Genomic DNA, 22947 nt, shown 5'->3' on the forward strand with positions numbered 1-22947 from the left:
AATAATTTTTCGGTACCCGAATTCAACAGCTTTTTTTCTGGGTTTCCCACGGGAGTTGACCTTCAACATTTTAACACATGTTATTACACACCTTTACAAACATATTGGTGAAGAAATTTTTTGGTAACAATTTAGTTAACAGATTTTCATATGTTTCCCTTACTAAGGGAGAGATGAACCAAATGATTGGGTCAGAGACATGGGGAGATCTTTAGTGGGACACAGTGGATGGGCGGGCATGTTTCTCGGGTAGAAAGTGAGAAGAGGGACCAGTCTATGCACATAGGCTTGTTCTATATTGTGTCGGTTCTACTCCAGCAGTTTCCCTGGCTGTGGGTAGAATCCTAGAGGGCTCACCACTCCAAGTGCATGACACTCGAATGAGTGTGCAGGAATTTGGAATTTAACCAGGGTGCAAGCAATAACTTGTCTACTCTTCACAAAGGATACTGTTGGGTCTTTAACATCCATTAACTTGTAATAGCAGATGTCTCCTCTATTTAATGTCCAGACATGGACGGCACTCACATTGATGGTTCACCCTGACTGAGAACCACCAGGATGAAAGTTTATAGCTGTGTCAATATTGAAACCGATGCTAGACAGTAGAGAAGTGAGTGTGCATACCCCTAGGATCTAGGCTATCCTGCCTACATTGGTTTGAGGGAATGGCTTTTTATAAAGTGAAAAAGTGAAAAAAAATTAAACATTTTTGTGTTTGTTCAAATAAAGTGAAAAAATTATAAGTACTCTACACATTGAAAACAAATACAGACACAGACAAAGTGTCTGCAAGGTGGGTGCCGAGACAACCCACACCCCAACTGAAAGAACGGCAAGTGGACGCATGTGAAGAACTTCTGCGACGTTACGAGACAGAAGGCGACGCTTTCTTACAGCGCGTAGTGACTTGTGATGAAAGCTGGGTCCACTACTTTCAGCCAGAAACAAAGCGGTCAAGCAAAGAGTGGCGCCATTCAACTTCACCACAGCCCAAAAAAATCCGCACACAGCCATCTGCTGGAAAAGTGATGCTGATGCTCTTCTGGGATAGCCGAGGCCTACTTGTAGAGCATTACGTGCCCAGAGGGACCAGTCACCAGTGTATCATACTGCAACCTCCTTAAAAATCATCTGAAACCAGCAATCAGATCAAAACGTCATGGACTACTCACTACCGGTGTTTTGCTGCAGCATGTGTTGGCTTAGCGGTTAGGGTGTCGGCTTGGGATCTTAGGATCCCGAGTTCAAATCCCAACCAATCGCTGAATTAACGCCAAGGGGGTTGACTCAGCCTGTCACCCTTCCGAGGTCGGCAAATTAAGTACCAGCTTGCTGGGATGAATGATCCCTGTGTGTACCCCGATTTAGAATAAGTACACTGTATCCCTGCACATCATAAGCGGCGACTAATGGTTGACGTCAGGAAGGGCATCCGGCCATAAAAAAACATTGCCTCAAACAGGGAACCATGATTGGCATGGGGCCTGCAAGGCTAAACCCCACTCTAGCGGGGAAAAATGGCCTTATAACGATCATTCATTCATTCAATACCGACTCCGCCCCATACTGCCTGCGCTACAGCTGCAACAATCGAGGACCTAAAACTAAAATGCAACAATCGAGAAACTAAAATGGCTGCTAGTCGGCCATCTTTGATCGCATCGTGAAACAAAATGGTGTGCATATGTATACCACCATGTATTGTCTTTTTGCCAAGTATGAACAAAATTTGTCCATACATCTCCGAGATATGGTTGAAGACGCACGGACGAGACTCAATCCATAAACCCCCATTTTGGACTAAGCCAAACGGGGGCTAAAAACCCCATGAATGTCAAACAATATTAAAAGGATTGTGAATACTAATTTTCCCCACATCCATTATTTCTCCAAGTGTCCCTCTATTTTGTCCTTCCCTGCTGTTGGAGTGTCTTTACACTGTTATTTTTGTTTTGGTACATCCTGATCCATTCTATCTTTAGGCACCACCCTTATCTGCTCTTTTCATCCCATTTTGTATCCTCCTCCATTCTTCATCAAACTACATCACTTTACTAACAGTATTTGAATTACAATATCCAAATAATTTGGCAGAGAAATGAAATATGGTGGTCGCTGAAACGGAACATAAAATCCCAATTCTGTCAATGATTTGGTGAGCTATGGTTGTAGATACATTTCCTATCAACTTACCTTTGTTGTGATCCAAGAACTCTTCCGTGAAGATTGGAATATCAAAAACTGAAAGTCGGTCTTTGCCCTCCTCTTCATTCTGCATGTGTGGATGATCAAAAAACATTTGTCCAAACAAAGAACTGAAAATAAGGATGTAACAATACTTATCACCTCTCCATTCTATCTAGCATTTTCAAAAACTGCAGGTCAGGATGGTTCAATTGGTATAATTGGTTCACGAGTTATCAAACAGTGACCACTATATTCGTCATGGGTGTGTGTCTGTCTGTCTGTCTGTCTGCAGCATAACTAACCGATGATATCATCCGATCTTGATGAAACTTGGGTGGGAGGTTGATATCATGATCTAGTTGTGTCCTGCCGAGAGTGGGCGTATTGCGCCCATTGTGGGCGGAGCAACGCCAGAAAAAGGTGTCTTTTTAGGGGGTAATCGAGTTCAAGCTACATCTTCTCCGAGGGGTTTGGTGGAATCTGACAGGGGTTTCAGTATTTGGTTAGGCCAATTTCATGTGTCTACCCCACGGAGCTCAATTTTTCATTTTCGCCCCAAGGTCAAGGTCACAAGGTCACAAAATTTAGAAAAGTCGATTTTTGATGGTTTTATTACATTGTTCGCTTCCTGATCGGGTGAAATGTCGTACATGATCTTATATTATCACATACATCATGAAATACAACTTTTCCAACAAATTTCAGACAGAATCTTCAACCTTTGACCTTTGAAGGTCACAAAGGTCAAATTTTCAAAGTTGTCGTAATCAAACCAAATTTTCGGTATTGCGTAGCTAACTAACCACATAACTGTTTGTACATTATTTTCTATCTAATTTCAAGGTCAGTAACCTTCGTTTTGACATTTCCGGGCCTGTTTCGGTTATAGTCCGTCCTTTGTCAATGAATACCGCTCGCTCGTGAATCATCGTCGTCTCCTGACTTGTGGTACATATTTTCAAATGGCAGATCTACGTCCATCTAAGTGCAGTATTTGTCTAGAATTATTATTCATAGAGTGCAAGAGATTCAATATTACTCTACCCCATTTTAAACAAAATATTAGAAGTAAAAGGCTTTGATTTATCAGTGATAAATTTGCACACACATACTTAAAAATAACCCAAGTCATCATGTAGTTTCACGGGCAGCGGCATAAGGAAAAGCATAGCACCCTGCAGAAGAGATCACCATTCGCGAGCACTGGCTTGATTCTACAATACCTAAGAATATGCCTTTTTGATAAGACTTGTCTGTAGGCCAAATTATAAATTCCTGCCACATTGTTTCAAGCATTTGGCATATTTTTCTGTCAGGCTCCCTGCATCATCAGGTTATGGCAACTGATTTGTATGATTGGAAACCACTTTACCACTTGAAGCAATTTGCTGCTAAGGATGAGCATCTTCCTTCATGAAAATCAATTGAAAAGGGTTCGTTTAGGCCATGGAAAGGCCTCGTTTGGCAGTTGACTTCCTGATCAGCCATATAATATGACACTCAATGAGAACTAATTTTTTCCTCATCGACTTCATAGTTCAGACAAAAATAATTTGACAATAGATACTTTTGGATCGTCAATGTACACAGAATACCACATACATTTAACAAAAGGTTCATATGAATAATACATAGCAGAATTCATTACAATTTAATTTTGAAATGAATATGCTTTGCATTGACATTCTATGAAGAGAGCACTTCATGATGAGATTGTCCAAGTTTTTCTTTAAGTATCTGGGATTCATATTCCAATCTTGTAAATTCCTCAATGCAGATATTCCTCAATTGATAAAAGTCATCCTTTCTTCTACTTTCCCTATCAAGGCTGGAGAAGTGCCCCAAGGCAGTGTTCTAGGTCCCATCCTATTCTTAATCGTCATCAATGATCTCTCTGACTGGAAAATCCCCTTTATCTCTTTGCTGAAGACTCCACTCTCTGCCGTGACAACCATCATCCTTCTGACAGACACGCAGCAGCCTCTTCCCTCTCTTCAGACATTGACAAAATAAAAAACTGATCAAACACTTGGAAAATGTCTTTCAATCCTGAGAAATCAGTCTGTCTCTGTCTCTCTCTCATACCGCAAACCTTCCCATCTACTTTCTCAACAACCCTTTCAAAGAAGTTCAGCCACTCAAACTATTGGGTCTCACTCTCAGCAATGATCTCTCTTGGGCAAACCACATCTCAAAGTTGGCCTCCAAAGCCAGTGACCAACTGGGCATTCTCTGACATGCAAAGTCCATCCTTGGTACACCTGAGCTCCTATCCACCTACAAGGCCTTTATCCACAGCTTGATGGAGTACTGCTCTCCCCTCAGGGCTGGCTCCCCTTGCCTCACACCTTGTCCAGCTTCACGCTGTGGAAACAAAGGCCTTTAAGATTATTGAAATCTCCCATGATGAAACTGAGTCTAAGGGCTCATCACTTCGCCATCACCAACAGGTCGGTGGTCACTCTGACTGCTTCTGCCTCCTTTCTGGCCTTGCACCATCTACCCTCTCCCTGCCCTTCCACCATCCTCCCGGCATCTACAAGGCACACATGGTCCACCAGCAACCCCTTCTAATAAAAGTTCAAAATCCAGAATCTCACCAAATCATCAAATAAAAGCTCACCTTCACCAATTTGTTCCCCTTTTTTCTGCCTGTTGTACCAACTTTAACATTCTTGATAATCTTATTCTTCCCTCCAGGTCTTTAAGACAAATGTCCACCACCATCTCAGATCATCCACCATCCAAAACCCATTATCTTTTCTACAACAGTTAAACCACCCCCCCCCCCCCATCCTAAATTTTGCTTCTGTATCCATCTTGGTCCACCCTTTGCATTCTCCAATATCTCTCAATGGTACCCCGCATGTCTTGTTTGTCAGTCTTTGTCTATTTTCTCCGAAGGCCCTGCTGCTAGCGTCTCTCCCTTCTCTTGCTGCTGTTCCTTTTGTTATGTTGTGTACTGATCCATTCTGTGTTCTAGCTCTTCCACGAGCCTCGACTCTGTATGCAAAAAAAATAAACACAATCAGCTGAAACGGCCATAGACTACTCCAGGTGGATCATTGGCATACTTTGTGATGAAGAGGTTGTTATCAAAACATAAGACTGAAACCCAACATTACTGCATGTTTGTCATGCCATGCAGCCTAGAATTAACAGTCATTTTCTAAGAGGAGATTCAAGGGTTAATTGCAACAAATGCTATACTAAGGTCATGCACAGGTACATATCAGTCAGAATACACATATGTAACTATTTTACCTCCTTTGCAATCTCAACAGTTTCTGTTGAAAGCTGGGACTTGGATGTGGTACTGGGATGCACACGAGCTTTCACCAACTCAGTTACTCGCTGCAGGCCTTGCTGTAGGACATGAAGTTGTTCAACAATGGATTCGTTTAATTAAAATTAAAATTAAAAGATTCACCGAGTTGCAAACTATAAAACTGCACACCATCCTATTTTGACTCATTGTAAGATAAACGACCTCCCTCATGTTGACTTGTTTTTTGGCATGCTCGTCATGTTGGCAGACTGCAGGTTGGCAAGAGCGGGGAGCCATGCAGTAATCAAATCCAAACCATCAAATGGAGAATGATATACATGTTTAACCCTTTGACCGAACAGTCACCTATGTCTTGGAGTGGCTGCTCTATTACAACAGGTGGTGCAATTTTTTATACACCGCTCTTAAATGACTCTCAGCATAGCATAATGTAATAAACACACCAAAGTGTTAAACAATTTAAATGTAAATGGTTATAAAAGGCAAAACATTATTCATAACTTTTATTCTACTCAATTCAAAGTTAAACAATTCAATTCGGCCTTTTCAAAAAAATGCTAAAAGCTACAACATTTACAGTTGCTGCCACATAAATACCCCTACATTAGCGTGGAATATGTTCCTGGAAAATGCCGCAAATATCGAATTCGCGAATGTGGAGTCATTGATTCAATGGGAAAAGGGGGAATAGGTTCTTGGGAGTTCCTGGTTTGTGGAAAATCTCGCGAATGTTGAGGAAAATCCGTGAATGTCAAGGAAACTCCGTGGATGCCAGGGCATTGTTTGAATGTGGAAAAGGGGGATAGTTTCCTGGCGGTTCCCAATTCATGATAAAGGCCACGAATGGCAACACCACAAAAGTCGGGGTTTGTTTCAATGGGGAAAAGGGGGTTAAGGTTATAGATTCCCATCAGTTCCTGATTCATAGGCGAATTTTTTTGAAGTTTAAAATGTTTTCAACCGCAAATGCACATGATTACAATCTCATAAACAATTGTTATAATAAATAAGAAAATGATAACACCAGGTACCGTTTCAAATTTATTGAATGAATGTGATTACAGTTTATTAAACATGCTGAACCATATCGTACTGCAAAACTTTAAAAAACAACAAAAAACAACAAAAAAAACAACAACAACATCATATACCATTTAAAATTTTTATTTCACAAACACACAACTTTTCAAATGACGATGGTGATGATAATGATGAAGAATTAAAATCCAGTGAACTCCTCAAAGTTTGAAGATGACCCCAGTGAGGGTGCTGATGAGTCATGCACTAAGGGGAGGCAGCAGAGGGTGCAGGTGAGGTTGCTGGGTCGTGCACTGAGGGGGAGGCAGGAGAGGCAGTACAGGAAGGAGAGGCAGGAGAGGGTGCTGATGCTCTTGAGGTGGAGGGACCAGGGCGGAAGAAATGCGTGATGTAGAGCTGCCTGGCAGACTGCCACAGGTTTCTGTGCAGCTCTTAATATGGGAGCATCACGTCATCCAAGCCCCTCTTAAACTTGAGGCGATGCTGCATGACCGGGTCGGCTCCTTTCACCCTGTCGGCAATTGCCCACACGTCCTGCAGCACCTGACCTAGGAACTTGACCATGAGGTTGGATCTTCCTCTCCCTCCTCCCCCTCAGAAACCTTGCTAATGGCCTCCAACTTCTCCTCGGTGAGCTTGTCGCCATGCAAGGCAAGACTATCCTCAAACTCCTCAGGCTGCATGTTGTCAAATCCTTCCCCTCCCACCTGCCGTGTCAACCCAACAATTGCATTTCTCTCCACCGTGTTGTCTGGAAAATCTTTGGCCAGAGGTTGTGCCAGTATGCATTTATGGTGGAGGATCTCACCTCATCCAGCAACTCCTTGATGGTGCCAATGCAGTGGGCAATGTTGAACTCTTTCCAACACCGCCTGACCTGGGTCGGACTCCATCGTATCCATAATGTGGCGAAAGGTGCGGCTTGTGTAATAAGTTTTGAACGTGGATATTACACCTTGGTCGAGTGGCTGGATCAGTGAGGTGGTGTTGGGCGGCAGGAAGATCACCTCGACTTTTGGGTGAGCCATGTCCAGGTCTATTGGGTGGCCAGAAATGTCGACAAGCAGGAGAACCTTGAACGCAAGGTTTTGTTTCAACAGATACCTTTCCACCAGAGGGGGGGAAAAATTATGAAACTAGTCCACGAAAATTGAACTGCCGTCACCCATGCCTTCCTGTTAGGCCCCCAAAACACAGGCAGCATTATTTGTTTGTTCTTGCCCTTGAGCAAATGAGTTCAGGGAACGGTACAACATCATGGGTGTCGTTATACATTCCCCTTTTGCGTTTGCACAGAGGAAAAGAGATCCCGGGCTTTGGCGACTTTGGTCTTTGCCGACTGATGCTGTGTTCTCACTCATCGAGTGAGATGAGAGTTCTCATGGGCATTTTTTTTTTCCAGAAGAGGCCAGTCTCGAGGATCTGTTACCGAAAATTAAAGCCTGGTGTTGGCTTAACGGTTAAGGTGGCTGGATTAAGATCCTAGGGTCTTGAGTTGAAGCCCTTGTCGTGCCATTGAATTAACACCAGGTGGGTCGCCTTAGCCTGTCATCCTTCCGTGGTCGGCAAAATGAGTACCAGCTAGCTGGTAAGGGGCATTGCATCAGCAGCACAGCCATGCCACCAGGAAATGACACAGCTAAGCAGCCACAGGCAGGATATGAATAAATAAGAACCAAGGATTGGATTGGTAAATATCTGGGAGCAGAGCCTCAGGTTGGGGATTAATGAGGGTCTTGGACGTCGACGTGGTGGACAGCCCGCGAAGCTATGTTTATAGTGCAAATGGTGGGACATGCCACGAAGCTCATTTATAGCGTGGCTAAAATATTTTGATGTGGCGGCGAAAAGCCATGAAAACACGAAGCACAGTGCTGCGAATGTAGAAGCAGGTCATACTCGCGGCTCGTGGAAGATATGTTTTTTGCATATGTCCAGCTGCTTTGTGTGTGGCTGGTTGAAGATTCATTGCCTACAGAAAGTCTACACCCCCTTTCAAAATGTTCACCTTTTGTTGCCTTATAGCCTGGAATTAAATTGCATTGAATCAGACTTTTTTCACCTTTATTTACACATCGTAACCCACAACTTCCAAGTGAAAAACAAATTCTATAAATTTCAGAAAATCAATAAAAAATACAAACCTAGTTTATCTTGAAGTTTTGTTGAAAATTTGTTTCACTGCCAGGCAGGCAGACAGAGTAAAAATGTTATCTCATTCCTCTGCGTATGTGCAATCAGGATTAATTCAGAGACAAAGTACTGCGAAACGGCAGGTTAATTTTTTCTCATTCGTATTCAAAATATAACATTCAATTGAAATTAAGTTGTTCCTCGATCCTAAACTGACGTTTGCGGACAGACTGACTGACAGACATGAAACAATTGCCTAACCCTGCTTTTCGCTTCGTGTGCCTGGGGTAAAAATGTAGAAATTATGGATGAGGGCCAGGACCCACACAATGACTTGTCAAGCTGAATTTGACTGGCACTTTGGGAGCCCCTGATGTAGAGGAACCATGTTTCTCAAGGAATATCAAAAGATGGTTTTGATATATAATTTTTTTTGCGATGTCAGAAATGAGAATCTTGTGTGGTGGGTGTACATTCTTTTGGAGGAGCAATAAAAGGGCATACCGGGTGGGAGTAGACAAATGCAACCTGAGTTGTGCTTTATATACAGACTTGGCATTTAATATGGAATATTTTTTTTGTGGGGGTGAACTTACTTTTCAACATGACTTGGAACCAAAAGTTCATTGGAATTATGTTGAAATTATTCCAGATTTTGTTAATGTGACCTTTAAAAGAAACAAAAACCACATTTGACATTTCGAAGCAAATAAATTGATCCTTGAAAGTGATGTAAACTGATATCGAACTCAATTCACGGACAGTACTGTGTTAAACTTCTGTACGTTTTCCAGAAGTATCTCTTTATTTTACACATGAGCCAAAAAAAATTTCAACAAAAACATAAGTTAAATTATGACTGGGTTTACGGACAGTAAAATTACAGTTCAGTACTTCGTGTAACCCCCACGAGCATTCAGGAGAGCACGTACACGTCGAGGCATGCTGTTCACGAGATTTGCCAAGGTTTGGACAGGAATCGCTTGCCATGCAGTGACAATAGCCTGCTGCCATTCACGCACAGAGGTAGGCTGCTGTACCAAGTTGTCGATTTGACGCGTTAATTCTGCCCACAAGTTCTCTATCGGATTCATATCCGGGGACATGGCAGGCCACTTCATATGCTCGACACCATGGTCAACAAGAAAGTGTTGGATCATGCGAGCACGATGAGGCCATGCATTGTCATCTTGGAACACAAAGTTTCCTCGAAAGGTTGCACGAGCAAATGGAAGCAATGTTTCTTCCAGAATGGCCCTGTACTTGAACTGGTTCAGGTTTCCATTCAGAACAACCAGGTCAGTTTTGCCCCCTGCATGAAAAGCAGCCCAAACGGTCACCCCACCACATCCAGTTTGGACTCTTGGCACTATACAATCTTCGTTGTAGGCTTCATGCACTTGTCTGCGCACTCGGACGCGGCCATCTTGAAGATAAACCAGAAATCTAGACTCGTCACTGAAGGTCACGTGATTCCAGTGCCCTGGCTGGCATTGACGGTGCTCTCTAGCCCACTGCAATCGGCGCTGGCTGTGTTGTCTGGTCAGGCATGGCTTTCTCAGGGGACGCCTGGCACGATAGCCTGCTTGAACCAGTCGTTGGTTAACTAGCCTTCTGGATACAGGCACATTTGTCAGTTGCTGCCACTCAGCCCTAAGCCGATTAGCTGACTTGGTACGGCCATTGCAGACTAACCGGTGCAGCTGGCGATCATCTCTCCTTGTGATTCTGCGGGGACGTCCTGGCCTCGGTATTGGAGTAGGGACACCCCTCTGAACATTTCGTTTCAGGATCTTTGACAGCTGACCTTGAGTGATGCCATACTGCCAAGCAATAGCATGCTGTTTCATACCGGAATTTCGTAAAGCCACCACTCCATGACAAACAGCATTGTCGAGTTGACGGACCATCTCCAGAGGAAGCGGCAATAACTTTTGTAGACGTGCAGCAGTTGTTTTCCACTAATACAGAACGCAACAACCCTTATATACCCGATTGTGAAGCCAATCGTCAAATGAACCTGCCCTTACAATTTGTCAAGTCACCTGTGACATTATCCTGTTATTGACTTCTTGCTGCAAAAGACAATCAGTGACATGGTTCTTTTAACAAAGAAATCACCGAAGCGTAAAAGAAACTCACCAGATTGATATACTGAGTTCAGAAAGTAAACCCAAGTCAAGAAGAAAAAAAAAATTCCATATTAAATGCCAAGTCTGTAGTTACTTCTGTAAACAAATAATAAAATTTATGTTTGTTGATTCATGCTGAACATATTGTTACGGAACCCAACGTCGGCCTCTGTTCCCCTTACCGAGGGGGGATTAATCCCCTCGTCTATGACTGGCTGATGTGGTCCCTGACGCTGCACAGCTACCTCAGGAAAGGCAGATGCGCAACTCTGTTCGCGTCCGCGGACAGATGGTAATTGCCGAGCGGTGTAGCAACCGCGGCACGAACTATTAACAAGGACTAGACCCGATTCTTGTACGTTGGCCAAATCGTGCCACAGGTTTTCAATGGGGGAAAAGACAAGGACGAAACGGATGTAAAGGAAAGAAGAACAAAGGTAGGAAATACAAATATGATTTATTACTAATATGTACACAATTAAAGAAACCAAGGAGAAGGAAGAATAAGAAAATAATTTACAGAAGGATGGAAGGACCAGAAGGACACAAAGCAATTTCTAGCTTAATACAGACTTACTTAACCCCAGGGACAAGACAAAAGACAGACTACGAGCACACTTACACGGGGGATGATGGCAGGAACGAATGCTGGAGGTGGATGGCTGGAGGGAGAGGAAGGTCCAACGGGAACTGGGTCACGGTCGGGCCGGGAGCGGGCAGCCGCCGTTCCTCCGCGGCCACGGTCGGCACCGCCGTCAACGCCCAAGCTGTGGTCGTGCAAGCTGCCGCGGTACGAGCTCCGCCGGTTCAAGCTGCTGCTGCTGTTCGAGCTCCGCTGGTTCAAGCTGCTCCTGCGTACCGATGCGTCGCATCCTCTCCAAAGGCTTATTACTGCTCCTCCGCCGCGTGCTCCCCAAAGACTCATCTGCCGTCTCTCCTCTAAAAGCTTGCGCGGGCGCTCTTATATCGCGCCTCGCGATCAACCCGCGCCACGCCCGTGCTGGTATCTCACCAGTCCTGATTGGTGGATGGGGGCTCGCTGGTTCCACCTTCCGATGACGATGGTGGAGACACGCCTTTCTTCTCCGAAATTACCTCGTGGCTAATGGTGGAGTGCAGTTGGCAATCGAGGCTTTGGGAATGGGGGGCTTTGGGAATGAAAGGGAATCTACCTCATTTCCATTCGGTGCAATGCAGTGTCAATTAATGGAAGACAGAGCCTTAAACTAATACACATAATAAGGAGATAACTACTGAAAAAGGGAAATTTATGATTTGCTACGTGATTGTATATGGCCTAACTAAGGGACGACCTTTGACCTTTACACACAACACGGAGGGTGATATTTACACGAAAAAAACACAATTCTCAAATCCACAACAATATATACTGAAACGCAAAAGAAACTTACCACCTTTGAAACCTTTAAATATCAACAATAACACTGCGTGTAGTAAATGTGTGAACTTATTTGTGGACAATAGTGTCCTTACTGTCAGACAAAACGGTCACGGATGGTCACTTGAACCTTCAATGGTCACTTCATAGCACAGCTGTTGAACAGCCGTTTTGACTGTCAGTGATTAGCCAAGGGGTACGGGATAATTTTAATGAGCTGCACGTGATGTCTTGACATTGGCTTTAAAAAGGCCAGTGCAAAATGGGCATTTTGACCGAAAAATTTGACCATTTTGACCTACTTCAAAAAGACCGAAAACGCAAAAGAAACTTACCACCTTTGAAACCTTTAAATATCAACAATAACACTGCGTCTAGTAAATGTGTGAACTTATTTGTGGACAATAGTGTCCTTACTGTCAGACAAAACGGTCACGGATGGTCACTTGAACCTTCAATGGTCACTTCATAGCACAGCTGTTGAACAGCCGTTTTGACTGTCAGTGATTAGCCAAGGGGTACGGGATGATTTTAATGAGCTGCATGCGATGTCTTGATATTGGCTTTAAAAAGGCCAGTGCAAAATGGGCATTTCAATCAACATGCCACGATTGTCAAGGGATCAACGGCAGCGTGCCCTGGGCATGCTGCAAGGCGGACTGAGCTACCGTGAGGTGGCACGTCGCCTTGGCTGTTCACACCAGACGATATCGGCCCTGGTGGACAGAGACACCCTCCACAACTCTGCAGATGACAGACCTCGATCAGGGAGGCCAAGAGTCACCACTGCAAGGCAGGACAGGCAGATGGTCCGAAGTCACCTGCGGGATCGATTCCGTCCAGCATCCCGCACTGCGGCAGAAACTCCGGGGCGTGCAAACCCACGGATCTCCAATGATACTGCACGAAGACGACTGCATGACTATGGCCTGACTGCCAGAATACCATACAGAGGCCCCGTGATGACGGCTGCCCATCGCCGCAACCGACAGAGATGGTGCCAGCAGCATCAGCGGTGGACCTTGGCGCAGTGGAACGAGGTCGCTTTCAGCGATGAGTCAAGGTTCTGTGTGGACAGTCCTGATGGGCGTGAGCGTGTCTGGAGAAGAACTGGTGAGCGATATGCCGATTGTTGCGTGCGTCAAGCCAACAGGTGGGGTGGCCCAAGTGTGATGGTGTGGGCCGCCATATCAGGCCGGTACAGGATGCCACTGGTGGTTGTGGATGGGAATCTTAACGCCCAGCGGTATGTGGATAACATCCTGCGACATCATCTGCTGCCATTCCTGCTAGACCACCCAGAACTGAGAACCTTTCAGCATGACAACGCTCGTCCCCATGCTGCTCGCTTTACCACTGCATTTCTCCAAGGCGAGAACATCAACACCATGCAGTGGCCTGCGCTCTCCCCTGACCTGAATCCCATAGAGCACCAGTGGGATGAGCTTGGGAGACGCGTAGTTGGCAGGGCCAGGACACGGGCAGAGCTGCTTCAGACATTGAGGACTGAGTGGGACAGAATCCAGCAGCAATCCATCCTAAAACTGGTAGGCAGTATACGCCGATGATGCACTGCCTGTATCCAAAACAATGGTGGCCACACACGCTATTGAAAGGGGACTGACATTGCACCCTGTGCTGTTCTGTACTGTAGAACAAACTGATGAGATGGTGTATCTTGGTCAAAAACTTGACGTGTCATCAATAAAATGCCAATGTTTCAATTAGCAATTGTTGGTTTGTTTTATTTTGAACTGTTACAATTTTATTACATTTCAAACAAGTGGTAAGTTTCTTTTGCGTTTTCGGTCTTTTTGAAGTTGGTCAAAATGGTCAAAATGGTCAAATTTTTCGGTCAAAATGCCCATTTTGCACTGGCCTTTTTAAAGCCAATATCAAGACATCACGTGCAGCTCATTAAAATCATCCCATACCCCTTGGCTAATCACTGACAGTCAAAACGGCAGTTCAACAGCTGTGCTATGAAGTGACCATTGAAGGTTCAAGTGACCATCCGTGACCATTTCGTCTGACAGTGAGTACACTATTGTCCAAAAATAAGTTCACACATTTACTACACGCAGTGTTATTGTTGATATTTAAAGGTTTCAAAGGTGGTAAGTTTCTTTTGTGTTTTCGGTCTTTTTGAAGTTGGTCAAAATGGTCAAATGTTTCGGTCAAAATGCCCATTTTGCACTGGCCTTTTTAAAGCCAATATCAAGACATCACGTGCAGCTCATTAAAATCATCCCGTACCCCTTGGCTAATCACTGACAGTCAAAACGGCTGTTCAACAGCTGTGCTATGAAGTGACCATTGAAGGTTCAAGTGACCATCCGTGACCGTTTTGTCTGACAGTGAGGACACTATTGTCCGCAAATAAGTTCACACATTTACTACACGCAGTGTTATTGTTGATATTTAAAGGTTTCAAAGGTGGTAAGTTTCTTTTGCGTTTCAGTATATTTTGAAGAGGACAAAGCACGTGATAAATCATTGATCTCAAGCATAAAGATCTGCCTTTTTGCGAGTCTGTACACGTTAATGAGATACAATGAGCCTGAGCAATATTAGGTGGAGATGAACATAGCAGTTTAATGGTAATGGTAATATCATCTTACCCTGTACCTATTTCCCGTTTTGTGTTTTCCAAGTTTGAGAAGGATCCCTCTTTCGGCTTGACTGAGGGAAAAAGACTGATTATTTATTGGCAAGGATGGTGTGATGGGTAAAAAGGCATGCCAATGTGTTAATGTTTTTAACTACAACTTTTTTATTGGCTATATTGGACAATGTTTTATTCTGTGCCGGAAATGTATAGAAATGATGAAAAATGTGTCTGTAAGGCTGGTTAAAAAAAATTCCTGTTTATCATCGCCGCCCGCCCCATAAAAGTCGTCCGCCCCCTAAAAAAAAAAAAAAAAATATATATTTTTGCTCGCGGTCAGTAAAATCCGTTCCCTGTGTTGAGGAGCTGAGGTACCACAGATGAGTCATATCCTATATGCAGTACCTGCAGTAAAAGTCGTACTGCCAAGAAGAGGCCCACTCGGAGGTTCAAGAAGTAGTTGGTATTCTGAAGGAGAAGCCAAATATCATCGGCAAACGGGAGACCCTCACGTGATAATTATTGCTGTGGATTTCTAGTCAAAAATTAAACGAGCGCTACACTACATGTAGTAGTAGGTGATGATAGATACATGAATAAACGGCAACCAACACTCTACTCAACATGTATGAGTGCTATAATAGCAGTAGCTGCTGATATATAGATACATCTGTGAGTGCTATAATAGCAGTAGCTGCTGATAGATAGATACATCTATGAGTGCTATAATAGCAGTAGCTGCTGATAGAGAGATACATATATGAGTGCTATAACAGCAGGAGCTGCTGATAGAGAGATACATCTATGAGTGCTATAATAGCAGTAGCTGCTGATATATAGATACATCTATGAGTGCTATAATAGCAGGAGATGCTGATAGAGAGATACATCTATGAGTGCTATAATAGCAGTAGCTGCTGATATATAGATACATCTATGAGTGCTATAATAGCAGTAGCTGCTGATATATAGATACATCTATGAGTGCTATAATAGCAGTAGCTGCTGATAGATAGATACATCTATGAGTGCTATAATAGCAGTAGCTGCTGATAGATAGATACATCTATGAGTGCTATAATAGCAGTAGCTGCTGATAGAGAGATACATCTATGAGTGCTATAATAGCAGGAGCTGCTGATAGAGAGATACATCTATGAGTGCTATAATAGCAGTAGCTGCTGATAGAGAGATATATCTATGAGTGCTATAATAGCAGGAGCTGCTGATAGAGAGATACATCTATGAGTGCTATAATAGCAGTAGCTGCTGATATATAGATACATCTATGAGTGCTATAATAGCAGTAGCTGCTGATATATAGATACATCTATGAGTGCTATAATAGCAGTAGCTGCTGATAGAGAGATACATCTATGAGTGCTATAATAGCAGTAGCTGCTGATATATAGATACATCTATGAGTGCTATAATAGCAGTAGCTGCTGATAGATAGATACATCTATGAGTGCTATAATAGCAGTAGCTGCTGATATATAGATACATCTATGAGTGCTATAATAGCAGTAGCTGCTGATATATAGATACATCTATGAGTGCTATAATAGCAGTAGCAGCTGATAGATCGATACATCTATGAGTGCTATAATAGCAGTAGCTGCTGATATATAGATACATCTATGAGTGCTATAATAGCAGTAGCTGCTGATAGATAGATACATCTATGAGTGCTATAATAGCAGTAGCTGCTGATAGATAGATACATCTATGAGTGCTATAATAGCAGTAGCTGCTGATAGATAGATACATCTATGAGTGCTATAGTAGCAGTAGCTGCTGATATATAGATACATCTATGAGTGCTATAATAGCAGTAGCTGCTGATAGATAGATACATCTATGAGTGCTATAATAGCAGTAGCTGCTGATAGATAGATACATCTATGAGTGCTATAATAGCAGTAGCTGCTGATAGATCGATAGATCTATGAGTGCTATAATAGCAGTAGCTGCTGATAGATAGATGTATAAACACGAACCAGACATCATTTTGATGTGGTTTATGTCCTCTTCCATGTCTACCAAACTGCTCAATATGCATGTACCGGTACCATGAAGTGATATTTCGTGGCGAGGAATTCTAGTCAAATATGTATGAATGCTATGGCAATAGCTGCTGATAGATACATGTATGGCAACCGGACATTATTCTTAAAAGCCAAAGTTTTGGTCTGCCATTGTTATATGTATCAGCAAATATTAAAAGTAAACAGAACTCAATGTGACATGGGTTTCTTTATTTGAATCGTATCAGTGCATACATACGAAGGTTTACTTGTTTAGAAATCATAACATGATTCATCATATATGTCCGATCAAGTATATTTAAGAAAAAAAACATATTGTGCGTTGAATAATCCATTAAAATTTCACTCTGAAAAAAAACCAAAAAAAAAAACCCTCCCTTCCTACCCACTTTTTTGAAAAAAAGTGATGATAAACAGGAATTTTTTTTTAACCAGCCTAATTGTCAAATCAAAGGCAGAATGTCATCTCTTTTCAAAAAGTAAACAGCAATATTAACAATATGCATGGAGATGTTTAGAGGGGAAACTGGTGTGCATTAGGAAATCTCTCCAGCAGATATTCTTTTCCAATTACTGTCATCCCTCGCTATATCGCGCTTCACTTTTCACGGCTTCGGTACATCGCGGGTTTTTCTCGCTAGTATATGTAAAATTATATATCGGATTTTTCATTATATCGCGGGATTCTGCGGCCTATAGGTATTTTTATTTTTTTAGATTTTAATTATTTTTGCGGTAAAATAAGCATTTTCTAGCCTAAAAAATTAATAATAATATAAATAAAAATATAACACATTAATTAAAACCTATATTAAAAGAATATTACAGTAAATCGAAATAAAATACGCATTATAAATGAGTCGACAAAGAATCGCGCATTTTGAAAGTCCCGTATTCTGGGGGTAATTAACTTGTCCATGATTCTGGGGGTAATTAACCCATCCGTAAGGAGGGTTCTTGGACGGTTCTTCGCTACTTTAAGTAATTTGCAAGGTTGATGCCAAACTGTGTCCTGCAGTTTAATGATCAATATGGTTTTAAGAGTCATCATACTTTGGGTAACCTCTAATTTACAATAACTTATGTTTACAACTTAGAGACACATGATCATGATGACGATTTCGATGATGTTGTCTAAAGCTGCAATTAAATTAAGTCGCTGAGTAACATGAATGACCGAGGTTGTGGAGGATGGGATTTTTCGGTCATTACCTTTTGATACAGATGAGATATCTGCTTCATCACTGCATCAGATCAGGAATAACCACCCTCCTCACCTCCTCTCCACCCCCCACTGCTTCCTACAAATTAACCATCAGGAAGCTGCTGCATATGCAAGAGGAAGCTAATGCATTTCTTATTAATTTTCAAAATTAATCATCATCTCTATTTTGAATAGCTCATGAAGACTTCTTTATGCTTAGGCCTCAGGTTTGATTAAAGGCACTTTTGTCAATTATTGCCTTTTGCTTTCAAAAACACAATTTGCATCAATGTAAATACTTTGTTGTACTGTACTTGTGTAGTTCCATGATCATATGTGTATGTTTGTTTGTTAATTAATTGCAATTATAAAAGAACTTGCATCAATGTACTGTACAGCTATATATACACGTACAAATATTTTTCTAATACGTAAGGACTAAGGATGGGTCTCAAAAGTGTGTTTAAGAGTGTAGAAAGGGTTCATAAGAGCGTGGGAAAGGTTTATAAGAGTATGGGGAGGGTTTTTAAAGGCTTAAAATATATAAAAATAATAAAATAAATATATGGTTTCTACTTCGCGGATTTTCACCTATCACGGGGGGTTCTGGAACGTAACCCCTGCGATAAACGAGGGATGACTGTATATTAAGTCAATGTGTTGTGATAGGATCAAAAACTTGTTTGAAGTGTTAAAAATACATGGGACATCTATCATTTATTCTTGCATGAATGAAAAAATCGTTCATTATGAACCAGCATTGCTGGCCTATTATAAGTGCATACCCTATGATTATGGCTTGGTAGGATAATGTTGAAAATCATGCATTTATAAAACTAGGGCATTGCCCGTACTATATCTATATCTAAAATTATATCCACCCCCTCTATTTACATGAAATGGTTTGGTCCAAAGCGAACGGCTTCCGGAGTTTGGTAAAGAAATCGCCATCGCGTGCACAAACGCGCAGGAAAGCGAATGAATCGCAAATTCGTTTTTATTAGTTTTAAAACATAGTTTAACGCCAACATAGTTTGCAAACGTGAAATAAATGAATACGCTCTCAAATGTGCCATCCGAGGCAGAGTGTGTCCGCCACGTTCGGCACACGCGATAGTTCGCTGCTCTCTGATTGGTTGAATCGTTTTTTGGACATAGCTCGGTAAGTAATTGTCCGATTAATATGAAACCTTGAAAAGGCACATCCTCGGGTCCCCAGCAATATACCTGGCAAGTTAAAAGTATATCGGACCCGTGGTTGTCGAGAAACAGCGGTCACAGACAAACAAACGTACAAACGTACAAACGTACAAACAGAGATTACTGGAATTATAGATAGATGCAAGACCGATATTCTAACAACTGCATAGCCGGGCTTGGATCTGCTGAGTGGAGGATCTGCTGTCCCCCCCTGTCATGTGACCAGATTGTCAGCTCTGATTGGTGGAACGTTTGTGAGGGACATACATACAATGGACAGACAGACAAACGCTGTTCCAGATGGCATTGCCCTATGGGCTACACCATAAAAATATAAATTAAATACTGATATATAACCCTTGGCTATGTGGAGCAGCAAGGCACATATCACGTCCCATAGCAGCCAACACTGCACAAAATGTGAGCAACAATAGTCGCCTGCCACACAAATTAATGTCTCTGCGATGCTGCGCACCAACCAGGAGGTGGGGTTCTGGGCGGTCACAATAACAAGACCAGAAACGGCTCTTTTGACCTAATAATGGTGACATGACATGAGCATCATGCGAATGCAGTTAGTAAATTTTATGTCAGTTCTTAAATATTTTTGAATAAATTATAGCATTCATTGTGCGATACAAAGTTGTAAAATTCTGCATTCCTTGTAATATTGCCACAATTTAAATTAACCGTGGTCTGGATGGTAGCCAAAACACAAGTAAAAACCGGTACAGATACGTAGAGCACCCCCTTTAATGACCTGACCAGACTAGGCAAATACAACCAACATGAATCCTGGAGCCACTACAACTCACCACATGATTACTGTACTTCATGATAAGTAGTGTTAAAATTACAGTTTGAGGAACTGGTGGATTTATATTTGGATGAAGACCAGTTTAACAGGTTGTGGCATTCAAATTTTGATCAGTGAAGTGAGGTCCAATTATTGTTTATGTTTTAAACTCTTCGTTTTTTTTAACATCTGCTCATGCTTGTTACAGTGCATTCAGAAAGTATTCAGACCCATCCACTTTTTTCACATTTTGTTATGTTGCAGCCTTATGCTGAAATCGTTTAAATTCATTTTTTCCCTCATCAATCTACACTCAATACCCCATAGTGACAAAGAGAAAACAGGATTTTCGAAAGTTTGGCAAATTTCTTAAAAAGAAAAAACTGAAATATCACATTGACATAAGTATTCATACCCTTTGCTATGACACTTGAAATTTAGCTCAGGTGCCTCCCATTGCTGTTGATCATCTTTGAGATGTTTCTACACCGTGATTGGAGTCCACCTGTGGTAAAGTCAATTGATTGGACATGATTTGGAATGGCACACACCTGTCTATATAAGAAGGTCTCACAGCTGACAATGCATATCAGAGCAAAAACCAAGCCATGAGGTCAAAGGAACTGCCTGCAGAGCTCAGAGACAGGATTGTGTCGAGGCACAGATCTGGGGAAGCCTTCAAAAAAATTTCTGCTGCATTGAAGGTTCCCAAGAGTACAGTGTCCTCCATCATTCTAAAATAGAAGAAGATTGGAACAACCAGGACTTTTCCTAGAGCTGGCCGCCCGGCCAAACTCAGCAATCGGGGGAGAAGGGCCTTGGTAAGAGAGGTGACCAAGATCCCGATGGGCACTCTGGCTGAGCTCCAGAGATCCTGTGTGGAGATGGGAGAAACTTCCAGAAGGACAACCATCACTGCAACACTCCACCGATCTGGGCTTTATGGCAGAGTGGCCAGACGGAAGCCTCTCCTCAGTGAAAGACACATGAAAGCCCGCTTGGAGTTTGCAAAAAAGCACCTAAAGGAATCTCAGACTGTGAGAAACAAGATTCCGTGGTCTGATGAAACCAAGACATGGAGCGACCTGACGTATTTGCAGGTAACCTAGAGATAAAGGCGATTTGCAAGATGTACAATTCAACAGCAAGGTTTACTTCAAAAATCAACAGCATTTCGCTGCACAACCTGTTGTTATAACAGGAGGATTCACACACTCCTTAACCACTGAGGTATGATTCTATTTATCCCACGGAACTGTGCATTGTATTGATAAAGTGCTCCACCACCTCTAAGCCTCCCCGTCTGTTGTGAGGAAGTTCCACGAGCTGAACTAGTCTATACTTATACCAAGTTTGGTCAAAATTCCATCACTGGTTCACAATTTAGCTCAGTAACAGAATTTTTACCTAACGACACCTCTAACCTTTTAAGCTGTTTAAAAAAAATATATATCTTGACCTTTTGACCTCTTGAATAAAAGTATTCTGAGTCACCACGTTCGATCACAGCAAAATCCTCTTCAATCACTCATAAATGGTGAGTAAAGTACTGCACGTATAATCGGATATAGAGTACTTATTTAATTTCTATTTCATGCTTGTTTTCTTCTGTTTATTTATTATTTGCGTGTTGTTTTGACATACATGCACTGTATAACTGTTAGGTAATATCCATTAAGCATGAGATTGTCATGAAGATTGTCATGGGGACCGCAAGGCTAACCCCCGCTCTTGCAGGGAAAATGGCCTTAAAATGCCTGTTGTTGTGTTGTTGTATGGTAGGGCTTTTATTACCATTCAAAAATGACCATTCAATTGAATGGACTTTTGGCATTAACGGACACCCCTTCGTCCTTATTAGTCCATTAAATTGAGGTTCTACTGTACTTGAATAAATCTGTTTTCCTCCCCTCCTATTCTTCCTCCAATTCCAAACAGAGCTGACCATGTGACATTTCATGCAGAGATGGAAGACTTGTGTTTTATCCCCAACACCTGGAACCTTGTGATTATCACTCTCCTTACCATGCATTTCTGAAAGTTCAACATCGGTTTAACCAGTATTTCTGGGATATTGGGGGAGGTTTTATTTGTTGTGAATCATAATAACAGTCAGTAGAATTCTATGTGTTTAACAAAGTTTTGAAGTTGCTCGTTCCAGCAAGGATAATTATTTCACCCACAATTTGAAATGACGATTATGCATATAAAAACACTCGAATTTTAACTCCCATTCATTCCCCTTCCTATGTGTGTTAACAGAAAATTAAGTCGTTGGCCCCTTGAACAAATCATGAACATGTTCATTTGCTATGAACAAATCATAGCAAAGAATATGTCCACCTAATGGCACACTCCTCGAAGAGGAATAAAAAAAACAACCACTTATTAAAAGATTGATATCATAAAGCAAGAGCTCAAGCTCTTTTTTTGTTGTGGTTTGTTTTGCTCAAGCAAAATGTATGCTGTGCCTATGCACAAACAACTTTAAAAGATATTGAAATTAAGGCAATATTTTAATGTCAATAGTAATGCATTAATTATCATGGCAGTACAACAAGTGCAATTTGGATAGATTCATCGTTTTTCATGAAATGCATCATCACCAGTCATTTGCATCAATAAGCTTGGTGTTGGATTAATGATTAAGGTAGTTGGCTTAAGATCTTAGGATCTGTATATCGAGCCCTTGGCGTGCTGTTAAATAAAACCAGGTGGGTTGATTCAGTCATCTGGCGAGGTTGGCAAAATGAGTACCAGATTACTGGGAACAGAAGAAACTGCATCAGCAGCACAGCTATGCTCACAGCAATGATGCAACCAGCAGCCCCAGGCTGCATACGAAATTTGTCAAAAGAATAAATAGTTTTTGACAAATTACAATGAACTATTCCTCACAAGGGGAAATGC

At 42.0% G+C, this 22947-nt stretch overlaps 1 protein-coding gene across 8 annotated transcripts in view; it reads right to left on the minus strand.

The window, feature by feature from the left end:
- LOC137434069 (high mobility group protein 20A-like) overlaps window positions 1-22947 on the minus strand; it is a 124535-nt gene that overhangs the window by 55095 nt on the left and 46493 nt on the right. For all 8 annotated transcript variants that reach the window (XM_078785793.1, XM_078785795.1, XM_078785794.1 and 5 more), the window contains 2 exons: window positions 5455-5556; window positions 2197-2275 (listed from right to left, as the gene is read on the minus strand). In XM_078785793.1, the coding sequence (XP_078641919.1) occupies window positions 2197-2275; window positions 5455-5556 (181 nt within the window). The remainder of the gene's footprint in view (window positions 1-2196; window positions 2276-5454; window positions 5557-22947) is intronic.

This window comes from Myxine glutinosa, chromosome 10 (assembly GCF_964187855.1).
Source record: "Myxine glutinosa chromosome 10, kmMyxGlut1.1, whole genome shotgun sequence".
Classification (NCBI taxonomy): domain Eukaryota; kingdom Metazoa; phylum Chordata; class Myxini; order Myxiniformes; family Myxinidae; genus Myxine; species Myxine glutinosa.